Source organism: Arvicanthis niloticus, chromosome 6 (genome assembly GCF_011762505.2).
Source record: "Arvicanthis niloticus isolate mArvNil1 chromosome 6, mArvNil1.pat.X, whole genome shotgun sequence".
NCBI classification, from domain to species: Eukaryota; Metazoa; Chordata; class Mammalia; order Rodentia; family Muridae; genus Arvicanthis; species Arvicanthis niloticus.
In genome coordinates, this window is record NC_047663.1 from 71,273,489 (window position 1) to 71,294,237 (window position 20,749).

The 20,749-nt window shown below is 38.1% G+C and overlaps 1 protein-coding gene across 2 annotated transcripts in view; it reads left to right on the plus strand.

The window, feature by feature from the left end:
- Positions 1–20,749, plus strand: part of Cnot6 (CCR4-NOT transcription complex subunit 6) — a 37,171-nt gene that overhangs the window by 542 nt on the left and 15,880 nt on the right. For both annotated transcript variants that reach the window (XM_034504651.2, XM_034504650.2), the window contains exons 2-3: positions 9,317–9,430; positions 19,573–19,759. In XM_034504651.2, the coding sequence (XP_034360542.1) occupies positions 9,319–9,430; positions 19,573–19,759 (299 nt within the window). In that variant the 5' untranslated portion in view covers positions 9,317–9,318. The remainder of the gene's footprint in view (positions 1–9,316; positions 9,431–19,572; positions 19,760–20,749) is intronic.

Genomic DNA, 20,749 nt, shown 5'->3' on the forward strand with positions numbered 1-20,749 from the left:
GCGCACTGTGCGGCGTGGAACTTGGCACTCCGTGGACGCGCTTAATGCTCACCTCTTTCCTCCTAAAGTATTTTAAAGTCAGTTTAAGGCAGATATTGTTAGGGGTGGGGTGGATTACGTGGCCAAAGAAGTGATTATCAGCTCTAGATATTATTGGATTCAGGACTCAAGTGCTAATTTCTCGAAGACAGTTTCCCTAGTTTAACCAAAGCGGACGTAGCCTTTTCTTGTTTCAAAGCCAGTGTTTATTTTCTTTGGTAACATCCTCCTCCCCCTCCCCCCCCTCCCGCGCTCGCCTTGACTCTTTCTACCCTGACAAGGTCTTCAGAGACTGCTCATAAGCAACTGTAATTCTTTACTTTTAACTGTTCCTGCAAGTGACAACATTGTGAACGGGCCATCTTGTTACTGTGTTTAAATAATCTGCTTGAATTTGAGTACAGGTAAACCTGCTTTACAGGTAGATTGCCAGATTACTGCTAGGTCTAAATTCTTCTCTGCCTGTGTTTGGGATTTTACCTTTGGAGAATAAATGAAAAACAATTCGGTGTGTAAATAGCACTGTGTTTTCCACACTTCCCTAGAATTCTCCACCATCCCACAATAGCTCTTGTAGGCTGGTCCAAAGATTGCAAAGGCATATTTTGCTTTTTTTTGTAATTGCTGCCAGTCTTTTAAAGTTGGCGCTTTTTAGAATACATTTTAGAATTAAAATTACGTGGAGCCAGTCTGGTCTAATTCTCTTGACGCTGTCCCTGAGGAAACAAGTCTAGAATGACTGAAGTCATTCAGTCATTCAAGATATTATAGTTGTAAGCATAGTCACAAGGATTTGTGTCTTTGTGAAAGACAGACGTTAAGGGTAATATAGTTAGGTAATTGGGTTTTGTAGAAGGAAGGGGGTGTTTTATCCGGTAGATATTACTTAAAGTAGGTCAGTGTGGCTATTTCTCAGTAGGTGCACAAGGTGCTAACATGGACAAAAAGTATGTGGCAGACATTTTCTAGTGTGACTGGAGAATTCTTGAAAAACAGTCCTTGTATAATTTCAGATGTATTACGGTTGCTGGGAAATTTCAGGTTTTTTGTTTTGTTTTGTTTTGTTTTGGAACAGATATAGAAGCTGATGTATAGAATGTGGTCCTGACTACAAATGAAGGCATTGTAGGAATTTGCTTACTATGCATGTAGTTTTAACTAGTTGCATGTAGTTTTAACTAGTATTTTGGTTAATGTTTAAACATCCCACTGAACCCATGTTAACTTAAAAAAAAAATGGGTCTTAAAATACAGTTCCTGCTGGTCTGGAACTTTCTTTGTAGAATAAGCTGGCCTTGAACTCAGAGATCCTGCTGTTTCTGCCTCTGGAGTGCTGAGGTGTACAGCACCATGCTTAAGTTTTTCATTCAGTGCAGCCTAAAAGGACAGTATATTTAAAACATACTGGAATAAGTGTTTGGAGTATCCTTTGGGCCTTGTGTGTCAAGGAATCAATATCTTAGTACACATGTAACCCTCTCCTCTGAGAAAGGTCCACTGGCAGGAAGTTCAAGCTTAACATGTTTTATCACTCTGAAAATGTCCACATATATTCAGTTACAAAATATACAGGTTTTCTTAATTGTACCTGTTATTCAGGCTATGGAAGTAGCCATGTTAACAATGAAATGAGATTAATACACACTACTCACAAAATAAGTACTGACTAAACCCAAGTATAACTGTATGTATAACATGTACCTTTGAGTACAATGGAATGCAGTAGAGTTTGGTGTTTAAGTAGTTAAAGAAGAAAAGAATGATTATTTGAATCTAAGATGGAGGCTGACTCAGGCTGCCTTAATTTTACTCTTTGGGCTTTACTTTTCTGTTGTCCATTTATATATTTCGGATGAATTGCCCACTGAGGAATATTCAGTTTCTGCCTCTCTGTCCTGCATAGGAGTAATGGGTGCACAAGTGCTTCAAGGAACAGAAGAATGATTAAACTTATGGATGAGGGTGTGGTGCCAGTTTAAAAAAAGTAACACTGAGTAGAAGCTTGCCAAGTTGGAGAAGGGGAGTGATCTAAACAAAGGGAACAGTGATGAGACTGAGGTATCAGGTTTGGAGGTAAGGCCAGTCACCATAAGATGCTACTGGAACAGTGGGAGTGGATTGAGAGCAGCTTTACAAAAGGTGTGTCTAGCAGCCTAGATTTTGAAGGACTGTTTGCTGAGCTTTGTTTCCTTTTAGTGAAGGAGGGTCTGATTTTTTTTTTTTTAAGCAAGAAACAAAGTTTTAAAGATAACTAGGCATCAACTTGGGAATAAAGACCATGCAAGTAAAATTGAAGTCATATTTGAAATAATACAAGTAGTGACTGTGTTTTTTGACTCAGATATGGTGTCTGTGGCTCCTTTTGTAAAGGGCTTGAAGACTGCCCAATTGCTCTGTAATACAAGGCCATGTCCAATTAGAATGTTGGTGTTTTAGATGTCAAAGCAGTGAAAGCCCTGAAATGATACACATGAAACTTGAGGTTTGTGGAATTTGCTTCCTAGAGCTCAGACAGTCTGCCTTGTTCACGCTGGAATCAAAGCAGTCAGGCTGTTTAGGAATATTCTCATGGTTTGTTAGGGTATAGTAAGTATTTTGTGAAATGCTGTAAGAATATGAGTTTTTCTTCTAAATTTCTGGAAGTAGAATATTGAGACTTTGAAGCCATGAGACTCTTAATAAAAGCTGCTGTTACAGGGTTTGTGTGGAAATCCAGGGCTTGAGAGGAAGTAGAATTGGAGTACAGCACTCCAACATTAAAAGAACAGGAACTTGGTAAGAATGGTCGCATATTTTTTCATGTTAAATGGCTAAGAAGTAGATTAATATTATAATAACTGTACCTAACCTCAAAAAACACCTGGTTTATTTGAGCTGCACATCTGCAGGGTTGCTCCTTGTAAGTTACTCTGAATTACTAGGAGAGTTACCTGAAAGCCTAAAAACTGGCAGGAAAGGTGAATAGGTGTGGTCCACAACACCGAAGGAGCTGACTTACTGGTTAGTGTTCCTGTCTTATGTATTTTTGTGCAGCTCAGTTCACCTGAGGCAAAGTTTTCTATCTTTGTCTAATGTTTTTTCACAGATTAAAATAGCACATAAACAAGTGAGGAGTTTGCAGTGATTGTTTAGTATTAAGTCAAGTCATGTTGGAACAAATTTATATTTTTCCAAACAAGTGTTATATAGATTAATTATACTTGAACACAGTATATGAAAATAATATTCAATTCAGAGTGAGTTTGTAGTGATGCAGAAAGACAAAAGAATAATAAACATAGCAGGTTATATAGTAATTAGAAACATAACATTTTGTGTGTCCTTAGGAAGAGTCTAATTTTGCCTGGGAACCTTTGAAGGAGTTATGTCAGTGATCTTTGAGCTGAATTAAAAGATGAGTAAGAGTTGTTGGGCTGAATAGGGTGTTTCAGAGACAGAACAGATGTCCACACTAAGTCATACACAACACATGTATGCTAGATAGAAGTCAGGAACAACCTTGGCTACTTTTCTTAAAATGTTAGAGCACCTTCTTGTATATAGTGGGAGCTCATTGAGAGTTTTCGTGTGCTATACTTGAGAAGTAATAGTAAAAACTGGATGAAAAGGGTCAGGACACACTGAAGTGGAAGTTTCAGGTTATGTGATACACACAGATTAGAGAGATGATTAGGTCTTAATGAGAGCATCAGCATTGAGGGAAGAAAAACTAATATTCTCTATAACAATTTTGAAAGTACTAAAATTAAGATAATATAGATACTGCATAGTAGCTGTTTCTTATTCTCTAGAGTTTTCTTTTTGAGTGTGGAGAATAATAGACTTGTATCAAGGGCTGCAGTATCTTTTTAAGATTGAAAAAAATCTGTCTATTTATATATTTGAGACAAAGTCTGGCTATGTATCCTTGGCTGGCTTGGAATTACTATGTACTCCAGACTTCTTCTGCATGGTCTTAGAGGCCTCCACCACTCCACTTGGCTTGAGGGTACCATTTCAGTGCACGCAGAGTGCCAGAAAGTCCTGAAAAATAGTGAGTGTGCAAAAAATACTCATATGCTAGTTCAGGGTGTGTCAGTTATCAGCATAACTCAATTTTGCTATTATGCCTATTAATGTTTGTTTGGCTTGACTTTTTGCTTCTTATTTCAAGGTATCCTAGAATTGGTATTCTCAGTTCCCATGGTCAGTAGGAAGGTTCTTTTAGTCTGGTTTTTCTGGATTTTGCATTCATTACTTGAAGCCTGGGTATCAGTTTTTTCATATTCCTAATAAGGTGGATCATAGCTTCCGTTTTGTTTTATTTTTAACTATCACAGCTTTTCCCCCTTGAATTCATATAAACGTTGACTGAGTATGGCCTAACTTGCTAGATGCTGAACTTACAAAAACATGTTCTACCAACTCCTCAAATGATGTATTGTAGCAACCTTTTAGCACTTACGTTTTATTATACATCAGAAGTCATTTGGAGATAGCTTAAACTATGATAAGATATTTTGTGATTTTTTTTTTTTTTTTTTTTTTTTTTTTTTTAAATAAGGCACATTCTGAAAGTTTGCATTCATTTGGGTTCCTGGAACCAGTCATCCTGGAATCAATCCCTAGCAGATACCTTGGGACAACTGTGGTTAACACTTTGTCTCAGGTACAGTGAGAGTCAAATAAAATTTAGTTTGGGAACAGTCACCAAAGATGATATCTAGAATGAATGAAGGTAGGAAGGCAGTGGAACAAAGAAATAGATCTGAAACTGTGCAAATAACCAGATAAGATCTGAAGGGATGAAGGCAGAATTGGTGAGAAATTTGTGTTAGAATTGGAGTCTGAATACTCATTTTTGCTTGGAAAATTGGGCACGCGTCATAGGAGGAAAGACAAGGTTGAAGATCAGGAGGCTAAGTTTCTCTTTAGACTTTTGTTCTCTTCCTGCTGTAAGGTAGAAGAAATGAATAAGCTATATAGTACATTTGATACAGGGTTATTGGAAACATGAGTTATATTGTATTCTAGCCTCTTATGAAGCAGTTTCAGAATGGTCTTTGGAAAGTGATTAAATTTAAGACTGCATTGTAGTGGACTTCTTTAATCACAGCACATGGGAGGCAGAGTCAGGTGGATCTCTTGAGTTCAAGGATAATCTGGCCTGCATAGTGAGATCCCAGCCTAAAAACAAACGAATACACAGGGCTAGAGAGAGATGGCTCAGTGGTTTATAGCACTTGCTGTTCTTAAAGAGTACTAGGATTTGGTTCCAGGCATTGATAGGGTGGCTCAAAACTACTTATAGCTTCAGTTTAGGAGATCCAGTGCCTCCTTTTATCCAGACATACATACAAGTACTTTTGCATACACTTGAAATGAAAATAAATCTTGATAAATCTTTAAGAATGTTCTTTGGAAGCCTGGTGGTAGTGGCACATGCCTTAAAACTGGGCACTGGGGAGGCGGTGCAGAGACAGGCAGATTTTTTGAGTTTGAGGACAGCCAAGGATACACAGAGAAACCCTGTCTTGAAAAACAAAACAAAAGAATGGTCTTTGTCTAATCTTGTGTGGTGAATATATTCATGGTTCTATGTTGTAGGAAAACGGTTTGTGATCTAGTTAACCTTAGAAATAATCACTAGAATTTCAGTGTGCAAATGACAGAACTTTTTGGAGGTGAAAGTGGAGCGTATCTAAAGGTTGTCAGTTCGTTTGCTGGCTCCATCAAAAGTACAAAGAAGAGTACTGGGATAGAAGTTGAGGAGATAGGGGAGCTGAGCTGGTTGATTGTGGCGCCCACCTTTAGTCCCAGCACTTGGTAGGCAAGGACAGGCAGATCTTTTAAGTTTGAGGCCAGCCTGGTCTACAGAGTGGGTGTTCCAGGACAGAGCTATACAGAGAAACTGTCTGGAACAACTATCATCAATACCACCACCACAACCAATAATAATAACAACAAAAAAAGAAGATAGATAGGGATTCTGAATCTGTGGAGTTTGAATTTGTTTTCTAAGGTGTAGGGATTTAGTATTTTTTTGTTTTTTGTTTGTTTTTTTTGGTTTTTTTGTTTTTTTTGTTTTTTTTTTTTGCAATGCAAAAGATGGAATGTGTGTGCTAAGTAGGTCCTCTACAGAGCTATATCCCTCATTCCAACAGATCAGAAAAAGGTGTAGGGGGGATGCTGTAGATCCTTAAAGCTGACTTAGGGTCAGAAGTTAACTCTAGTTAAGCTTTGTCATTTTAGATGCCAATGAAGATATGCAACGAAGGATGACCCTTTAGTGTTGTATAATTAGATAGAACTCAGCTTTAGGAAGAATAATTTGAGAGTGGTCTATAGGTCAATTGTAATCTTAAAAGTGTGTAACATCTAGAAGAGATAAAGCAGTGCAGATAAAGGGTTAGAGCATGATTGCACTGCTGTAATGTTTTTGTTTTTCTCTGTGGTTAAAGCTTTCTGATTTATTTTTTGTTCTAATACCTGACAGAGTGCTTGACACACTAAAGTTTTTCAGCAAATATTTTATGAATGAATGGTTGCATAAAGAAATTTTCCTTAAAGAAAGCATAGTTCATCTGTATCAAATTACTTTCAGATTTCTGTGAAAATCTTTCTGGGCCACAGGGAAGAAGTAAGTTCTTGAGGTATCATCTGGCCAAGTTCTTTAGTTTTCAGTCAGGGTAAATGTTCATAGTTCATCACTCTAAGTTACCTGATGCTTGGTTCTCTACTGTTAAGATTACTATGAATGACAAGGAGGTGGGTAACAGAATGTTTTCTAGTTTATGCTCTGAAAGTAGTTTGTAGTGGTGTTATCTTAGTAGTCTTTCTATTCAGTGCTAAAAGGTTTTAACCTAGCTTAGATTCTTTGCCTGAATAATGTTCATTAGGAGTTTAAAAATTGTTACAATTTGCCCTGGCTCACGCCTTTAATCCCAGCACTTGGAAGGCAGAGGCAGGTGGATTTCTGAGTTCGAGGCTAGCCTGGTCTACTGAGTGAGTTCCAGGACCAGCCAGGCTTACACAGAGAAACCCTGTCTCGAAAAACCAAAAAAAAAAAAAAAAAAAATTGTTACAACTTGTACATAATAGTGTTGACTTTTAAATCTTTTATACTTCATTTGCATTATTAGCTATTTTGTCTGTTTGAGATAGGGCCTTCTATGTTACCTTAGCAGGTTTTTATTTAATTTAGTATGTATGAATGTTTTGCCTGCATATATGTCTGTGAACCACTTGTGTGCCTGTTGGCTTTAGAGGCCAGAAGGGGACATCAGAGTCACTGGAACAGGAGTTAAAGACAGTTAGGAGCTGTCATGTGGGTGCTGGGAATGCTGGGAATTGAACCATAGTTCTCTGGAAGAACATACAGGGCTCTTAACCTTTGAGCCATCTCTAGACTAGCCACAATGTCAGGCTCTTTTAGCTGTTACTCTTTTGTAAAGCAGGTCTTTCCTTTAGCTGAAGTTCATTGTCCTTCCTAGTTATCCCCTCAGGGATAACTTAACTAGGTAAGCCTTTCTCTTTAGTTACCAGTTGCCTGGTTATTCCACATCAGAGTGGTTAATTAGCCTGCTGGATCTGTGCTGCTTGCTCCCCCTTCCTCTTCTTGTCTTGGCAGCTATTAGAGGAGTATCTCTCTGCTGTTATTTCATCTTCTACATTATGTTTTTCTGCAGCACATGGAGCATCATGTTAATTCCTCAGTTTATTATTCTTTCTTTGAAGTACTCACTTTATTAATTGTGCTTTAGCCTATTATAATTGTGATTCTTTTTGACTAAATTATCACTATGACCAGTAGTTCCTTTTAGCTAGTTCCTGTATTGTGATTACACGAAAATCCCATTAGATTTTGCTTTTTGACACTGAAAGATGCCCTAGATTCATGCTATATTATTTCTTGTACCATATTTACAACTGTTTATCTTAACAAAGAACTTTGTATTGTTGGTAGCTCATTTTTCTGAAGTTTCAGTTGTCTGGGGTCAGTCTTATTCCAAAAATAATAAGTGGTAAAGTAATAAGCCAGGTATTGGTGGCACATACCTTTAATCCTAGCACTGGAGAGGCAGAGGCTGGCAAATCTCTGAGGTTGAGGCCAGCTTGGTCTGCAGAGCTAGCTAATTCCAGGACAGCCAAGGTGTCTGGAGGGAAAAATTATAGAAATAAGCATCTATTTATAAGTGTTAAATAGCAAGCCGTTTCAAGTGCATGATGAATACGTGTGCTATCCTACACCCAGAAGATGAATCACCTTTATATTGTATGTACTATCTGCCATACTGTCTGTCATTTGGTCTGGCATATTAGATGAACTCTGATGGTCCCACAGTGGCTAGTGTTTAAGAAATGCTTATTTTACTCTTGTGTCTCCAAGGCACAAGAATACTGATCCTAGCAGTTTGGTTAGTACACCAAGAGAAGTATAGCAGTTCCCCCTCCACCATATGACAGTGAAGTCCATTCCAAGATCACTGTGGGTGTCTAAAACTTTAATGGTACCAAATCCTGTATATACAGCATGCCCACTCCCCCACATGCACATACTTAGATTTAATTTCTAGATTAAGCATAATAGAGAGATTAGTAACAGTTGAACTGTAAAGCTAGTAGGAATTTATTTTTTCTTAAGTTGAGAACTTTTATATTTTAAGTCAAAGAAAACAGCTACATCTCTTTGCTATCTAAATTGGGAACATCATACTTGTATCTGGGGATATGAGTAAGTAAGTTATTTAAACAAGCACTGTGATACTGTGACAGTGTATTCTACACAGCTACTAAGTGACTAGTGGGCAGCAGTGTATGCAGTGTAGATACATTGTAGATACAGCATGATTTCCTGGGACCACAAGGTAGAAGGAGAGAGTGTCTTCTGCAGGTTTCCCTCTGGCTTCCACATGTATGGTACCTCTGTGTGTACATGAATATGTGTGTGTGCACATACAAACAGATACATGTAAAATACATTAAAAATGAAATTATGAATTCATGCAGTTTATACTGATGCAGTTGTGGTTGCTCCAGTGATATTCAGATTTTCTTCTGTTTGACCAGTGGAACACTTCTCAAGCTAACAACTATATTTTCTTCAACTATCACACCTTTATTAGCTCCAGGGTTTAATTAGCTGTATCCTAGAACTAAAAATCATTTCTGCATGGCACTCTTAGTTCTTTTGATAGCAAATCTGTTTAATGATACTAATATGTCTGCTTTTTAAAAAACAATATTTTTATTTATTTGATTCTTCAGTATGTACTGATTGGTTTCTTTTCTCTAACAGGCATGCCCAAAGAAAAGTACGAGCCCCCTGACCCTCGGAGGATGTACACAATTATGTCCTCTGAGGAAGCAGCAAATGGAAAGAAATCACATTGGGCAGAGCTTGAAATAAGTGGTAAGACATGTTAGCATGGATTTATGGTCTAGAGATTAAAGATATGTTGGAAAATTAGGTTTTCTAATACTAATGCATATATAAGAGCAACAGTTGTATTTTACAAATGTTAATTTCACTTTGGAGCAGGAAGGGCCAGTAAAAAGAAGTGGTTTGAGCTGGAATTTAAATCCCGTTGATTGCCTGTGTTAATTCTACTTGTACGTGCTCTTCCTCGCACTTTCTAATACATCATAAACTCTAAGGTTAGGAACTGTGGATTTAGACATTTTACTAGTAAGATCACTATGTGGTCTTAGTCTGTAATAAATAAGCTGTGTGTGGGAACAGTCTGGTTGAGTTTTTAATGTGGAGACAGTGTTTTTATAGAGATGATTTAGCATCAAGTTTCTTTCCTTCCTTTTTTTCCTTTTGGCTTTTTGAGTTTCTTTGTTGTCCTGTCCAGGGCCGACTTAGAACTCTAGAATCTGCTTTCTTCTGCCTCCCGAGGGCTGGCATTAAAGGTACACATACCATGCCCAGCTATGATGGCTTATTATTAGTTCATTTTATTTAGCCCTGAGTAGTGCTGCACTGTCTGGAAGTACCATCAGCTCTTGTTTACTTATTTTGGGAAGAACCGGGTTCTTCCCAAGTTTTGGCATTTTGCATATAGCTACTCCAAATATCTGCCAGTAGGGTTTGCTAAGGACCAAGGAAGCATATGGTTGTCACTCATATGCTAAGAGTATGCTTAGTTCAGAAACTGCTTAATAGTTTTTTTAAAAACAAAACAAAACAAAAAAACCCAAAAAATCCCCAATATTTTCTAAATATGTTTATTTAGAAAATAACCAGAGTGAACAAGGATTCCTGTTTTGCAGCCTCCTTAGGACTTGGTATCTTCAGTGCTTTGAGTTTTGCCATTGTGATAGTGTATGGTGACCTCGAACTCACAGGATCTGCCTGCCTCTACCTCCTGAGTGCTGGGATGAAAGGCACGTGCCACCATTTTCTGGTATTTTGCCATTTTGTAGTCTCTTAATGACAGCTCTGTTGTTTGAATATGAAATGTCCCTCTTCAGGTTCCTGTGTTTGAATATTTGGTCTCTAGCTTGTGGTGTCAAAGTTCTATAGGCTTTAGGAGATGGAGTCTTCCTGGAGGAAAATGGGGAAGGGCCTTGAGGCTTTACATCTAGTCTGGCTCCACTTTTCTTTTCATTCTGTTTTCCTGAAAAGTTGATGCTGTGCTGGCTTCTGAGTTTTGGCACCATACCTTTTCTGCCTGCTGCCATGTCTTTTCTTTCTGTGCTGGAATGGTCCTTAGAACAGTCATTCTCAACCTGTGGGTTGTGACCCCTTTGGCAAACCTCTCCCAAAGTATTTATTTTACGATTAACAGTAGAAAAATTATAGTTATGAAATAGCAATGAAAATAACTTTATGGTTAGGGTTCACCACAGCATGAGGAACTAACTATATTAAAGGGTTGAAGCTTTTGGAAGGTTGAGAACACTGCCCTAGAACAATACGCAAGAGCAAAGCTCTTCTTCCCTTAAGTTGCTTTGTCAGCAGCAAAGCAAGAACTAACACAAGTCTTTAATCAGTCTCTCTCACTCTTTTTTTTTTTTTTTTTTTTTTCTTTAAATTCACTTTACATCCCACTCACTGTCTCCCTCCTGGTCACCCCTCCTCCACAATCCTTCCCCCTTTCCCCTTCTCTGAGCAGGTGGTTACCACTTGGATATTCCCCCCACCCTGGCACTTCAAGTCTGTGAGGCTAGGCACTTCCTCTCCCACTGAGGCACTGAGGCCAGTCTCTCTCACTCTTAACGTTTCACTTTGGAGATTAAGTCCAGGGCCTCATGCCTGTGATACTTGTTCTTCTACAGAATTATATCCCCAGATGTGCCCTTTTATAAGTATTTTCTTCCAGTTCATGGCTTGTCTTCTCATTCTTTTGACAGTTAAGGTCAGACTTTTTTTTCCTAAAGATTTATTTATTTTATGTAAGTACAGTAGCTGTCTTCAGACATACCAGAAGAGGGCAACGGATCCCATTACAGATGGTTATGAACCATCTGTATGTGGTTGCTGGGAATTAAACTCAGGATCTCTGGAAGAGCAGTCAGTGCTCTTAATTGCTGAGCCATCTCTTTAGCCCCAAGGACAGACATTTTAAACTTTAAATGGATTTTGGTATTACATTGAGTATGTGTATTGGGAGAACTGGCATTTTGGAAATACTGGGTCTTAGCCATGAACATGGGCTGTCTTTTCACTTATGCATTGATTTCTTTATATGGAATTTCATACTTTCCCTTATTTTGTATCTCTCCTTATCTTAGTGCAAATGTAAATGATGTTTTTATTTTAAATTCCATTTTATTCAGCATTGGTTTATCAAACAGAATGAATGACTTTAAGTCTTCCTTTCTGTTTTTAAACTTTACTCATGTGTTCTAGTTCTAAATCTCATTATATGTTGATACTATTCCTTTAAATGTCAAAGTTTTTATCCACCTAGGTTTTCCAGTGTTGTTCATTCTTTAAACATGCAGATTCTTGTTGGTTTTGTTCTTTTGAAAGTTGGTGATAGGTCTCTTCTTCTTTGGACTCATTATTTTGTGCTAATTTGAAAGATAATTTCTGCAGGAGGAAGAGTTATCAGTTAATGGTTTGCATCTGTCTGTCAGATGCTCTTCTTCTTGCTTAAGTTGTTTTCCTTAAGACTATAGTCATTCCTGTCCTTCCTTCTATATCTGTGTTCGTTTTTTCTGAGGCAGTTGTTAAGTTTTTGTGCAGTTGGTTTTAAGCACCATGATTACAATGTATCTTTGGTATAGGGTGGTATTGGCCATTCATCCCCTGCAACTTTCTTTGGTGAATAGGCTTTGTCAACCTTCTTGAATCTGTGGGTTTACAGTTTATAGCACTGTTTTGTCAAATAATTTTGTCTGCTTTCCTACCCTGCCCCTTTAGAGTTAGGTGATTACTTGTATTTTAGCTTACTTAAAGTTGTCTTACAGATTAGTTACACTTAATTTACTGTTACCTTTATTTTCTTTTAGACAAGTTTTTATTGCTATGCCCTTAATTTCACTAATTTTTCCCCTAGTGTCTAATCTTCATCACTAGAGGTTTTGGGAATTTGTGTTCTGTGCCTTACATAGCATTTCCCCTTTTAAAAAGCCAGTACCAAACTTACTGTCTTTGGCATTGGTTCTGTCATCTTTTTTTCATTTCTAGGTTGATTTAAAGTCTTGTCTTTTCTTCCAGTTTGCATGCTTCATAATTTAATTTTTGTTTTAATATAGAAAGTATAGAGGTTTATACTTTCTGAGTTTTGGATAATTTTACATTCTTGGAAATACTCTGGAGTTTTGTTGTAATGTAGACTTAAATATCTTGGAAACAGTTTGCTTTGTTTAAAGCTTACTTTTAAGTAGTACCCTCCTAAATATTCTCTGGCTAAAAGGTTTTCCACTCTGGTACAAAATTATATTGGTCTGATCTTTGGGATCTCCACGGATTGTGTTCTCTGTTCTTGTCAGTTTCTCTCTGCTCTCTTCTGTCTGTCCAGGTTACTCGTTAAGTGAGGGCTCATGGGGGCTTTCTTCCCATCTCTGCACAGCTCCGTCCTTCATCTCAACTCAGATAGACCATCAGACTCTGCCTGGGTTCTGTGTTGTTACGTATCTTTGGGACACTAGGCAGAAGGCTGGAATAGCGATCTGAGCTGACTTAATTTCCGACCTGTCACTGATGTCCTGTGCTGCCTGGTGTCCACCATCTGAAAGCATCCTTGAATGTTTTATGTGTGATTCCTGCCTTCCTTCATTTTGTTCTATTGTTTCTTTTTTTTTCTTGTGTTTTTAGTCATTTGATATTTTTATTCATTGTTGAAGATAGTAATTTCATGGCCTTCTTTTCCTTAGGAGTAAATTCACTTGTGTACTTTTCAGCTAATTATGGAAGGGTAGGTGGCCTTAATCTAATCAGGGATTGATCTGACTTGAGCCAGGTTTCACTGGTTGTAAGCATCTCTGTCTATTGTTAGATCATTCTTCTTCCATTTATAGCTCCTAGCTGGAATCTGGATGGTTTAACAGGATCTTCTTCAAGGTTTCTGAGTTCTTGTATCTTGAAAATATTTAAGATGGCTTGGATTCTCTTTGGCCTCCGCGTCTGCTTTTAGCTCACTTCTTAGCTGCTCCTTGTGATTCTGGAAAGAAAAGTATCCTCTTCATCCCTCTCTGTGCTTCCAGCTTTGCCTGCTCTCCAGCTCAGTCTGTGGGATCTCTGCTTCCTTTGTTCTCCACTGCAGCAGCTGGCCAACCACAAGGATGTTGAGCAATCTGACATTTTAAAATTATTTTTGTTTATTTAGTTTTTTATTTCATATAATACATTTAAACCATGCTCACTCCCACACCCAAACTCCTCTCAGGCCCTCTTCTACCTGTCTGACTTCATGCTCATTCTTCTTTTTAAAAAGAGAGTACAACAAGACAACAACAACAAAAAAAAAAAAAAAAAAAAAAAAAAAAAAAAAAAAAAACCCACACAGGGAGTCCAGTTTGTATTGGCCAGTTATGCCTGAATATGAGGCTTGTTCTAGACTGGTCCAAGTGTCACTTCATTGAAGAAAACTGATTTTCCCTCACTCAGCACCAATCAGATGCCAAATAGCTTCTTGGCTAGGGGTAGGACTTTTTTCCCCACCAATAACAAACTCTTTTTATAGGAATCTTTTTTCTTTCTTTTTTTTTTGGTTTTTTGAGACAGGGTTTCTCTGTGTAGCCCTGGCTATCCTGGAACTCACTCTGTAGACCAGGCTGGCCTCGAACTCAGAAATCCGCCTGCCTCTGCCTCCCAAGTGCTGGGATTAAAGGTGTGCGCCACCACCGCAGGGCTTTTTATAGGAATCTAAAATTTGATGTATACAAAAAAATTTCTGCCTGAAGATGCCAAATTGACTGACTGACCCTCTCTCTCTCTCTCTCTCTCTCTCTCTCTCTCTCTCTCTCTCTCTCTCCCCCTCTCTCTCTCTGTTCTCATTTAACGGGGGCAGTGCTGTGGTTGCCTGCTTTGGAGGTATACCTGCAGCTGTTTTGTTCCAGGCCTTTTGAGATACCACTGTAGAGCAGGAGAAAGTGTACTAACCAGAGCTACACTCAGATAGCTTCCAGGAGATACAGCCTTGGATCTGAACTTACTGGCACTCATTGAAAGATTTTTGAAGCAGGTCTCTTGCCTTGTAGGTCACACATTAACTTTTATGTATGATATTCTGTAACATTTTTTATTGTTTTATTCAGATTTGCTTTTCTGTGAAGAATAATAGGCCATGACTAACATTCTGAATCAAAAAATTTTTTTGTTTTGTTTTGTTTTTTCGAGACAGGGTTTCTCTGTATAGCCCTGGCTGGCCTCAAACTCAGAAATTCACCTTCCTCTGCCTCCCAAGTGCTGGGATTAAAGGGGTGCACCACCACTGCCTGGCTGAATCAAAATTTTTTATGATTTTTAAAAAGAGTATTATATGATGCTCTTTTGGACAGTAAGTATAACTTGAGGATCAGGTAGCCTTCATTATGTAGTCAGCTTAGGAGCTTCCTGCTCTTCCATCAGTGCTTGTTTACCAGAAGCTAAGAGTAGGCCAGGCTAACGTCGGAAAGGAAGAAAGCCCATCGGTAGTTCTAAGTCATCACTTGCTTGCTAGGAATTACTGCCATTCATTCGTTTTTTGTTTTTATGAACCGATGAGTAGGTAATTACATGTAAAGATTTCCAGAATTTTACAAGCTGTAGGAGTCCCTGACAAGGTAGTTAAGAAACTGATAAATACAGAACACAATGCTTGAAGTGTTACCTTTAAGAAGGTTTTACTAGCCTGGCAAGATTAAGGAAAGCATCTTAGACTAGCTGAGGACTGAGATGGTGATAAAAGCCAAGTAGAATGAGATTGAGGGCAGTTTAGGAAAGGGAGAAAACACACAAAAACTACTTTTTAACAGGTGTACCATAAAAGTCTATTTTTTACTATTCCTCTCCTCAATGTGTTACACAGCAAACACATAGACAAATTATTCTCTGCCCCTTTTTTGATGCAAAATGCTGTTGTATGTATACTTCATTACTGTGTTTATTTTTTTTCACACTCAATACAACATAATCTCCAGTTTCACTGAGATGGCTGACTGTGTCCACCACCAAACCCATCTAAATTGGAATTCAGTCCCTGAGCCAGCCCAGCCTCAGCTTTCTTATCAGCCCTAGGAGACACAGCAGTCTTTCTGCAGGTATCTCTGTCCACCTTCCCCTCTTGCAGGTCGCTCACCCTCTGGATCTTTGGATCAGGGCCTGCCAATCTCAGAGTGACTGTAGCTCAGGGTGGCAGGCACAATCTCCAGAAGTAGGTGAAGGTAATCTTGGAGATACTAGATGCTTTCGTTTGTAAGGTACCAATAGAAATGTCTCTAGTCAAACTGCTTCTTCATATAGCCTTGATACTTGAGAGACTGCATGGCCTTCATTGCATGAAGGTTGGCCCATTCATTGTCTGACAGCTTGGAGTGTTAGGGATATAGATATCTTTCTTGGCAACCATCACTGCTTCCTTAAAAAGGAGTCCATAGATGGCAGTCTAGTTCTTCTTAGGCATCAATATGCCAGCCACAGGGTCCGAGGTGGAGGTTGGAAAGGAAGGAGGAGGTTTTTTTTTTTTATACTGGTATGGTTCTTTTGACAAACAGTACCATAATTATTTTATATTACTCCTAGTATCTAAGTAATAAGAGGAGACACCCTTGTCTTGTTTCTGATTTTTGGAGGACCCTTGTATCCCTTTATCACTAAGATTTTTATAAGTTCTTTTTCAGAGTCAGGTTCTTAATTTACTGAATTTTTAAAGAATCAACAGAGGATATTGGACAGATTGTTGGTTACATTGCTTCTACAGGCAAAAAGCAGAGGGCCACGATGCTGGTGGTGCTTAGCCTCATTGTCCTTTATACAAACATAGACTGCTACCACCCACTTCCCAGCTCAGCTAACCTTATCTAGATAATTCTTCAGAGACTTGATTCCATGGTGATCCTGAAGTCCATCAAATTGACAGTCCAAACTAACCTTCACTGTGTTTATAGTTTTCTTTGCATAAGGGACATTTTTCAGCCTCCCTTTCTCTTTTTCTTATTACAGCTTGAAATACAACTTATGCATCATCAGCCTTGTGTAGTTACAGATTTCTGTAGCGTTTATCTCAGTTTGAGAATATTTTCATTATTTCCTAAAAGGACCTCTTCTTATTACCATCCTTTTTTTCCCTCCTGCTTCTCCTCAGCATCCTTTCCAACAGCTGTTACTCTCCCTTCTTGGTGGGTTTTTACTGTTTTTTCACATAAGTGGTGTGTGAGCTCTTTATCACCAACTTGTTTACTGAGTATTTTCAAGGTTGATCTTTGTTCTAGCACATGGCCTGTTTTGCATATAATATTCTATGGTAGTAAACATACCACATTTATTTATTCATTGAGTCATAGACATCTAGATTATTTCCAGTTTTGAGTTTTTTGTTTTCTTATTTGTTTTTGTTTTTTTAAGTTTTTTGAGACAGAGTTTCTCTGTGTAGCCCTGGCTGTCCTGGACTCGCTCTATAGATCTTCCTGCCTCTGCCCAGCCAGTTTAAGTGATAAAACCTTTTGCAATAATTTATCTGGCCGTATATTTCAATTCCTGTTGTGTATATACTTAAGAGTTAACTGCCTATCATACGTTAACTCTATATTGAACTTCTCAAGGAACTGCCATGCTGATTGAGTGCCTGAGTATCTTTTTTTTTTTTTAATAAACATTGAAAAATGTGTGTGTGTGGTGTTGTGCCTGAGTGTATGTCTTTGTGTCACAAGACTGCCTGTGCTCAAGGAGGCCAGAAAAGCGCATCCGGTTTTCTGGGACTGGAGCTCTTGATGGTTCTGAGCTGCCTTATAGTTGCTGGGAATTTAACTCTGGTCCTCTGGAAGAGCAGCCAGTGGTTTTAACTGCTAACCCATCTTGGCAGCACCCCGTCTTCATTCTTTTGTATATGGTTATCTATCCAGTTGTACTTTTCTGTTCTCTCTCTTTTTTTTTTTCCTGTCTCCTGCATTCCTATTTGGAGTCTTCAGTTACATATGCTTCCACTGTTAAAAGTTGTCCCAGACATTACTGAAGTGCTATGCTTTTTTCAATGTGTTTCCTTTTTTTTTTTTTTTTTTTAAGCTTTTTATTGTCCTTCATTCAAATCCAGTAATTTTCTTCAGTGTCTAATATACTGTTAATATCATTTTGGCCATCCCCCTGCCTGCCCTCCCCCCCAAATCTTGATGTAAATGCAATTCTACAAGTTGAGTTTTGGTGTTTCGGCTGTTATTTCTATCTCAGCGTAGTTGTTACTTTTCTTAGTTTTAATTTTTCTCTTTATGAATTTTTGCTTCCTGCTGATTTACATGATTGGTAATTTTCTCTTTGGTGCCAGAAACTGAGGCTTTTCTTTGTGATACATGTTTGTGGATTCCTCCAACTAACCTTGGGCATTGTTACAGGGTGCAGTTAAGTTACTGGAAAACAGTCTGACTCTTTTGAGGTTTAAGCTTTCTAGGTACAACCAGAGCAGTTATTAATCTGCAGTTGAATTTTGTCCCTATGCCTTCTGAGTTGAAAGGATTTGTTCTCCCATCAATCAACATTTGGGGACAGTGTGGCCTTGGCCATTTGGGTGTTTCCTCCTCTGGCTCTGGCAGTTTTTCACATTTAATGGTTAAGGGACACCTTCATATCAACAGATCACTCTGTCCATTTCTCTCTGTACTGTTCCTTGGATTCCAACCACCACAGTGTCAGTGCTCTTGTCTCCAGAGCTCAGGAGCTTCTTCTCTCTAACTGGGATTGCCCCCTGCCCTGTTTGTTTGTTTATTTATTTATTTATTTATTTTGCAAATACTGCCCAGGAAATAAACTGAGAAAACTGTAGAGACCACCATGTTTGTTTCTCATTCCTCCTGGGTAACTCTGCTACCCTGGTTGGTATCTTCCATAGGATAATGCATTCATGCTTTCTTACCCTGTCTTGACTAGAAGTAAAAGTCTCAGGGTTGTATTCTCAGCCATTTATTAGACTATAATCAGTTCTCAAAGGCTGGTATATTTCCAGTGCAGCTGTTTGTTTCATTCTCTCTCAGATTAGACCTGAACCATTGAGGAGATATGGAGAAAGTTCATACGTATTGTAGAAACTATTGAATTCTTAATCAGGAAATCCTTAAGTATAGATTTGATACTGTATTGAAAGAAGGCTGTGTTTTTAGTTACTGAGCACCATGTCTGTTGCTTGGCTAGTATCTGAAATGTTTCTGGGCAGATATTTTCACTTGTACATTAATAGTGCAGATTTTCTTTTTTATTGTTTTTGTTGTTGTTAGTTTTTTGTTGTTGTTTTTGTTTTCTTTTTGGGGGGGTTTTGGTTTGTTTGTTTTTGGAGATTAGCTCTCACTGTGTAGACCAGGCTGACCTGGAACTCCCAGGGACCAGCTTGCTTTTGACTCTCCAGTGCTAGAATTACAGGTTTGTACCACTATACCAGGCTTTACTGTCTCAAAGGCACCAACATGACACAGATATTGTTGTCTTATATGATGCAGTTATCACTTGAGTAATTTGTCCCTAGTCTTAACTAATCTAAGACTATCTTAGCTTCCTTTTTTAAAAATTTTTATTTTCTTGTGTATAGGATGAACAGTTTTCAGACATTATTTAATTTTGTGTTACATAAAGGCAGATCTTTCATGGTATCCAAATTCTAGATTTAGTTTTTCTAGATTTATTTTTGTTTATCATATCTGAGGTCATTTAAAGGATATTCTTTCCAGTGTGCTCTTAAAATGAAAAGTTTCAAGTATTGACACTTTGCGTTAATTTTAGCTTCATTCTGCTAATTAGAGTTAATCATTTAGTGCATTGTGAATTGTTCTTAGTATGGATAAAATCTTGTTACGCCTTCTCAAACCTTTAAAAATAGTAATTTAAGTACCTAATTAAACGTCTGACTTTTATTTATTATGTGGAACAAATTTGGGCGATCACTACATATAATCCTCCCCACCCCCTTTTTTGTCTTGCAGGAAAAGTAAGAAGCTTAAGCTCATCTTTGTGGTCACTAACTCACTTGACAGCTTTGCATCTGAGTGACAATTCCCTGTCCTGTATTCCTTCAGACATTGCCAAGCTTCACAATCTGGTATATCTGGACCTGTCCCATAATCAAATCCAGAGTTTACCGGCAGAACTCGGAAACATGGTATCACTCAGGTATGCAGACTCCGTGTTGGACCTTTAGGTTCCTTTGAAACAAAAGGCAACATGCATGTAGTTAGGAAATAAAGCTGTTTTATATTTGAAGAAAGGAGGCATAGCTGTGAGTTTTATTAAAAGATTTTTGGTAAGAATTGAATGTCAAATAATAAAAATTAGGTAGTTCCATTGCTTAGTTTTTTTATTACCATGTTATATATTTTGTGTTATGTATTTTATTTTTGAACCAAAAAATGTTAAACCGTGTAGAGATAAACAACTCGAAGGTACTGTGTTATTTCATGTCCTTATCTGTGGCCAACAGTTGGTGCCACACAAACATATTCACTCGCATGAGTCCTTGAAGCCTGTTGCCCACAGTAGAAAAGCCTTGGCATGAACAAAGCTGGAATTAGTTCCTGTGCTTGGAAGCCTGTAGTCTGTGGGGAGAATTTATAGTGATGCAGTTCCTGTAGGAAATTTACTTTGCCGTATGTAAATTATGTGATCTTGGACAGGCTTCTTAGCCAGAGGGTAGGGATGTTGGCAATGGTGAGTTAAAAGCAACTCACCTGGTCCAGCTTTAAGATTCAACAAATGATAATTGCTGGGTTTTTATTCTTTGTTTTGTTTTTTAAAAAAAAACTTCTGAGGGACTAGAGAGATGGCTCATTGGTTTAGAGCAGTGACTGCTTTTCCAGAGGTTCTGGGTTCAATTCCCAGCAACCACATGGTGGCTCACAACCATCTGTAATGGGATCTCATGTCCTCTTCTGGTGTGTCTGAAGAGAGCAACAGTGTACTTATATACATTAAATAAACAAACAAACAAACAAACAAACAATTCTTTAAAAGAAAAAACCAAAAACCAAAAAAACTTTTAAAGGTTTTGTTTGAAGATCTACATAAATCCAGATCCAGCATCCCTGCTCAGAGTATGGTGGTTTCCCTGGTTTCTCTGCTACCTTTTAATATAAGGAATAAAGCCTTACAGAAGTCTCCTTGTTT